General features: G+C 43.0%; 1 protein-coding gene across 2 annotated transcripts in view; it reads left to right on the plus strand.

The window, feature by feature from the left end:
* The first annotated feature begins 4,388 nt into the window (after nucleotides 1-4,388).
* Nucleotides 4,389-6,686, plus strand: part of Washc3 (WASH complex subunit 3) — a 47,603-nt gene continuing 45,305 nt past the window's right edge. For both annotated transcript variants that reach the window (XM_008832612.3, XM_017798035.2), the window contains exons 1-2: nucleotides 4,389-4,547; nucleotides 5,090-5,188. In XM_008832612.3, the coding sequence (XP_008830834.1) occupies nucleotides 4,497-4,547; nucleotides 5,090-5,188 (150 nt within the window). In that variant the 5' untranslated portion in view covers nucleotides 4,389-4,496. The remainder of the gene's footprint in view (nucleotides 4,548-5,089; nucleotides 5,189-6,686) is intronic.

The following is a 6,686-nucleotide window of genomic DNA, read 5'->3' on the forward strand; positions in this document are numbered from 1 at the left end:
GAAAACTTCAAAGGCCAGGCTGATTCTCTTGCTAATGAAGCTGGAGATTTGAAGTTGAAGCCAATGGTAATTTACCATTCTGAAAAATCCAGGGCCCAAGTCTATTCTGCCTATGTTCTAAATGGAACAAAGCCTAGATGACATCGTGTCTGTTTACAACATAATTACAAACAATTTCAAGCCCATTGTTGAGACCCACTAATCAGAGTTTGAAAAAAGATTCAAAACATTGCTGCTAGTTGAGAATAACACTTGTCACTCAAGAGCTCTAAAGGAGATGAGCAACGAGTTTAACAATTCTGTGTCTGTTGACATGTCATCCATGCTGCAGCCTGTGGATATGCTGTCATGTTTATTTTCAAGTCTTACTATTGAATAAATATGCATACACACCTGTAATCCCAGAACTCAAGAAACAGAGGCATGAAAATCACAAATTCAAGGGCACTGTGGGCTACACAGTGAATTCGAGGCCAACATGGACTATGCAAGGCCCTGTCTCAAAAACAGAAGGAGGGAAGGAGAAAATGAGGGAGGGAATAAGGGACCGAGGGAAGAAGGAAAGGAACACAGGAAGGGAGAGAGGGAAGGAGGGAAAGATGGAAGAAAGGATAAAAGGGGGGAGAAATGAAGGATGAAGGGAGGGGGAGAAAGAAATTAAGAAAGAAAGAGGAAGGAAGGAAGAAAGAAAGAAGAGGAGATGGAGGGAGGGAGGGGAGAAAACAAAGGAGGGAGGGAAGGAGAAAGAAAAAAACATTTGTAAGGCCACAATCATAGGCAGCAAGTCCTCCAATACATCTTGGCAAAGTAAACTGAATGTCTTCAAGAAAGGATTCATGGGGCAAGAGAGATGGCTCAGCGGTTGAGAGCACTGGCTTCTCTTGCAGAGGACTCAGTTCAATTTCCAGCACCCACATGTCAGCTAACAACCTTCCATAACTCCTGTTTCAGGGGAATCTGATGCCCTTATATGACCACTATGGACATTGCATGACACGGTTGTACTTACATACATGCAAGCAGTATACCAAAACACATAAAATTGATAAATAAGATTAAAAAAAAAAAAAAAAGAAAGGCTTCACCAGGGCGTGGTGGCACACACCTGTAGTCTCAGCACTTGGGAGGAAGAGATAGGTGGGTCTCTGTGAGTTCAAGACCAACCTGGTCTACATAGTGAGTTCCAGGCCACCAGCCCCCACTAAAGGGAGACCCTGTCTCAAAAACACCAAAAAAAAAAAAAAAAAAAAAAAAAACAAAAAAAAAACAACAACCAAGAAACAAAATAAAAAAGAAAGGATTCACCATTCTAAGTGCCACTAATGAAATTTTCTGATTCATGAGAAGAGGTCAAAATGTCAGCATTAAAGAGGAATTTGAGCTGGAGGAGTTGGTTCACACCTGTAATCCCAGTACTCAGGAGGTCAAGTCAGTGATCAGGAGTCCAAAGTCATCCTCTACTAGTTAGTGAATCTGAAGCTAACTTGAGCTACATGAGACCCTGTCTCAAAAACAGAGGGGAGAGGAGTTTGCAAGAAGTTAATTCCAAAACATGGATGACTTTGGTGATTTACAGCCTCTGTGGAGGAAGCAACTGCATATGTAGTGGGACGTGCAAGAGGACTGGATGTAGAACTGGAACAGGAAGATGTGACTGAATTGCTACAATCTTTTGACAAACATTTATCAGATGAGGATTTGCCTCTCACAAATGAACAAAAAAAGTAGCCTCTCAAGATGGAATCTGTTCCAGGAGAAGATGTAGGAAACACTGTGGAAACAAGAAAGCATTCAGAGTATTATACAAACTTAGTTCTTAAAACATCAGCCGGTACTGAGAAAATAGACTCCAATGTTGAAAAAATGTTCTTACTACTATGAATAAAGTACTGGCAAATGGCTTCGCATACAGATTAATCTTTTATGAGGATAACAGTTAATCAATGAACCAAACTTATTTGTTGGCTTACTTTAAGAAACTATCACATCTGGGGCTGGAGAGATGATTTAGCAGTTAAGAGCACTGGCTGCTCTTGCAGAGGACCCAGGTTCAAATCCTAGCACCCACATGGAGGCTAACAACTGTCCATAACTCCAGTTCCAGGGGAATCAGACACCCTCTTCTGACCTCCGTTGTATGACACGGGTACACTTACACAGATGCAGGCAATACGCTCAAATACATAAAATTTAAAATAAATAAATAAATTGTCACATCTGCTCTAGTCTTTCCCACCAACCATCCTAATTGGTCAGCAGCTATCATCTTGAAGCAGGACCCTCCACCAGCACAAAATTCAAACCCATTGAAGGCATTTTGTCAGCATTTTCTAGCAATAAAGCGTTTTTTAATTAAGGCATGCACATTTTTTTAGACACAGTGCTATTTGCACACTTAGCAAACTACAGTATAGTGTAAATAACGTATATGCCAGGAAATGAAAAACTCATGTGACCTCATCTATTGCAATATGTGTACCACTGTAGTGGTCTGGAACTGAATTTTTAATAATTCCAAAGGAAGACTGCACTGAGAAACTATAAATAACTCATGGGTGTTTATTGAAATATAACATTAAAAGATCTGGGAACATACAGCTGGTCACATACTAAAGCATGTCTCATTCTATCCCTCCATGTATACCCCATGTCTATACATGCAAATACTACAATCAGCTTTATTTGATTCCAACATTTATCATACTTCTCTGTGCACTGCAGAGATTTTTTATAAAATTCTACATCATAGGTAGATATGGTGGCACATGTGCCTTTAACCCCAGCCAGTATTTGGGAGGCTGTTGCAGAAGTACTTCAAGTTCGAGGCCAGCCTGAGCTATGTAGTGGAAACTGAAACTGTCTCCAAAATAACTGGAACCATTTCACTTTAGTGATTGGAAGTTTTTAATGGCTCCCGTCAGCTATAGAAATAAATTTCAACCGTTTTGGGCCAGAACAATTTCAGAGAGTAGGGTTGTTTTCAATGCATATATTGAAGCTTACCCAAAAGAGACCCTGGTTTGGTTTATCTGTGGTTAATCTCTGGAATGGGCATTTTAAGAAACACTCCCAACAAGTGGCTCATAGATCACAATTAGAGAAACATGGACTAATGTTCTGGCATAAAAGGCCCTTCGTTAGCTTTCTGTGTCTACTTCTGCCTATTTCCCACTATTTTCCATTGCTGGGCATGTGTGCTTACACCACAAATAGCTTTCCCTTTGCTCTGCATACCATACGCTCATGCCTCTGTGCCTTTGTTTATACAGAGGTCCAGCACACATTGTCAGCTCCCCTGAGCTCCCCTTAATGTTGAGTAGCTACTAAAATCTGCCTTCTCTTCTTTTCTTGAATGACTCCTTTTATCTACAAAACCTTGCACTTTGCATCCGTGTGGATGCACGTGTACATTGTGTGTGTGTCCATTTGGAGCTCCACAGCTTTCACAGGATTTTATTCACACATCTGTCTGAATGTTGTACATCAAAATTCTGCATGTCTTCCCTATATTATTCTTTGAAGGCAGAGGCTGTCCTATCCTTTCAGTACTTGTTTGGTGTGTATAAATAGGGTTTAAACTTCTGGCTAGGTGACTTTGTCCTAAGGCACATAGCTGGGAAACTGTACAAACTCTGAACCAAGATCTTCAAACTCCAGGAGTAAAATCTTTTCAGATGTCTTTTCCATGACCTAAGCAGCAATCAGTTTCATAGCCTGGTGTCTCAGCGGTAGCTTGATATGCTGGGCCTGGAGTGGTGGCGCACACCTTTAATCTCAGAACTTGGGAGGTAGAGGCAGGCAGACCTCTGGGAGTTCAACGCCAGCCTTTTCTACATAGTGAGTCCCAGGACAGCTGGGGCTACAGGGCCTGCCTGATTTACCTAACAAGTTCCGGGTCTACCAGAGCTACATACCAAGGCCCTGTCTCACACACACACACACACACACACACACACACACACACACACACACACAGAAAAAAAAAACACTTTTGAAAGCAGACGTTATAGTCTCCAGCCTTTCAGGACTGCAAGCTCGCTCTGATCAATTTGTCTTCCTCACAAGGCCTAGCCGAGTACCTGGGACTTAGTAGGATTACACAAAAAAAGAGATTGCTCTTCAGTGAATTGTAGAGCTACAAGGGTCAAGCGGGGGAAACCTCAAATAGATGCAGCTCAGCTTTCTGATTTTCTCAATTTCCATCTCCCCTTTTTCTCTTTCTTTCCCACTATTTCAGCTAAAGCCCTGCACACTGCTCTTCTGCAGGGTTTCCCTACCAAGTGCACAGTCAGGGTCAGGAACTACCCATCCCACAATGCCGAGCGAAGGGGCGGGCTCTACGAAGCCGCCAATTGATTGGTGAGTGGAGGTGCTTTCTTCCGGAAAGGTCCCGGAGGCGGGGACTTGGGAAAGGGACCCGGCTCTGTACCCAGTTGGGTGGCCTTCATCTGGGAGGGGCGTGTTCCTGCGCTCCGGGGTCCCCACCCGCTGAGGAAATGGATGAGGACGGGCTTCCTCTCATGGGGTCAGGCATAGACCTGACCAAGGTTTGTAAAAGATGGAGTTGAGCTTCCCGAGAACCGGGAGGAGGCGGGCCGGGTTCGCCCGGCTCCAGGGAGACTCCTCCCACCGGACCCCTCTTCTGCCAACCCGGGGTGGGGGGCGCGGTCCATTGAAGGGGCTCCTTCTGAGCTAATTCAGGAGTGGATGTGCCTCCCAGCCTGGCTTCCCGCATCACGTGTCTCCACGCCCGGCGTTGGCAGTCTGGAGACCTGCTAATTGCCACTTCTAATGCTCTTATTCGACCCTCAAGATACATTGGAATAGGGGTGGGGTGGGGTGGGGTGAGGTGAGGTGGAGGATACCTTCTAGAATCGAAATCGTGACTCTGGAGCTCATTTTCAAACTTTAGACAGCCCATGTCACACACAGGGTTTAGGAAAACGAGTCAGTGACTATTCTCAGTCCACGAAATTTATGTCACAAGGCGAAATCACCCCCTTTATGAAATCTAACTGTCAAAAGGATTGCACAGCGTGTGCTTCTGCTCCAAGAATCATGTTTGTTTGCTTGTTTTTACACAACGCAGGTGCCAGCTATTCAACAGAAAAGAACCGTGGCATTTCTAAACCAATTTGTGGTGCACACTGTACAGTTTCTCAACCGGTTTTCCACAGTTTGTGAGGAGGTAGGTCCTGTGCTACTGGTCTATGGAGTAGCCTAGAAACCAACTTGCACCTTTTAGATCCACAAGTGAAGTAAAACAAGATTCACGGTCTTCGATGATCTGCCAATCCAATCGTGTTAAGCCATCTTATCACCTCTCTGATTCTGTTACTGTCAATCTTGCACCCAGCCTCAACTGAATTAGTACTCTAGAAATGCTTTGAGATAGTTCAGTCAGGTTTATTGTGATTAAAGAGGAAAAAGAAATCCAGAATTTCACATTTGAAATTTATTATTCATTTTCATACTCCAGAGATTTACAATTTATTTTTTCTTTGGTCTTTTTGAGACAGGGTCTCTTTGTAGCCCCAGCTGGCCTGGAACTCACTATGTAGATCAGGCTGGCCTTGAACTCACAGAGATCTGCCTGCCTCTGCCTCCTGAGTGCTAGGTATGCCACCACGCCCAGCGACTTACATTTTTTTAAGCTATATGCTTGAGTTTATATTAAGTTACTTTGCATTCTTTGATCCAAAGAGGACTTGGGGAAGTAGCCTTGAAGTTCAGTTTTGGCAAAAAGTATCATTATGGAAATAAAGAATGTGAATCAGTTTAGCCTTCTGGTCTCATATGTAGTCTGATAAAGGGTAGCTTTAACTAGTAGAGTATATGTGAGATGTCTTATTGTTAACCAAAATGGCCTGGAGTCAGGAAACTTTATTTCAATAAAATTCTAGCTGTTTTTGTTGTTTGCAGTTTGGGGAATCTAACCCAAAGCCTTGATCATGCTAGGCACGCGCTCTGCCACTGAGCTACATCCCCAGAGCCAGCTGTTGTTTTGTTTCTTTATCAAAATTTCTCCTGCCTTTCCACTGAGATGAAAGTGAAAGATAATAATTGATACAGGAAGGATCTCAATTCAGTGTATTTCATATGTTAACAGACCTGGAGTTTAGGTGCTTGTTCCTAGTAAGTTTTCTCTTACTTGCTTCCCTAAATAGGATAAGGAATCAACTGAGTAAAAACTAAGTCAAGATTTTCACTTTCCAGTTTTTATAGCACCCCTTTACACCAGCATAGAAGAAGCAAAGTATTAAAAGACTGTCCGGATTTTAGCAGGAAACAACAAATACTTAATCCCCACAAGCTGTTACTGAGTAAAGTAAAAAGTAACAAGCACAGTCATAAAAACAATTTGGTTAAGATATAGGAATCACCCCTTGTAGTCCCTACATCTCCCACTGTCCATAGAATAAGTGCTGTTTACTGACAACTAGGATCAGAGGTAGCAAGCATCATTTCATTTAGTGATAGTTTAGGACTGATCAAGGTCTCATGATCCATTCCTTTATCCTCCTCTTACATTCTCAACTTCCCCACAGAGATTTGCCTGCCTCTCTGCCTCCCAAGTGCTAGGAGTAAAGGCGTGCACCACTACACCTGGCTTTTTACTCTGGGTTTTTTTTTTTGTTTTTTTTTTTGGTCTTTTTGAGACAGGGTCTCCCTGTAGCCCCAGCTGG

This window comes from Nannospalax galili, unplaced genomic scaffold (assembly GCF_000622305.1).
Source record: "Nannospalax galili isolate Female #2095 unplaced genomic scaffold, S.galili_v1.0 scaffold415, whole genome shotgun sequence".
Lineage (NCBI taxonomy): Eukaryota > Metazoa > Chordata > Mammalia > Rodentia > Spalacidae > Nannospalax > Nannospalax galili.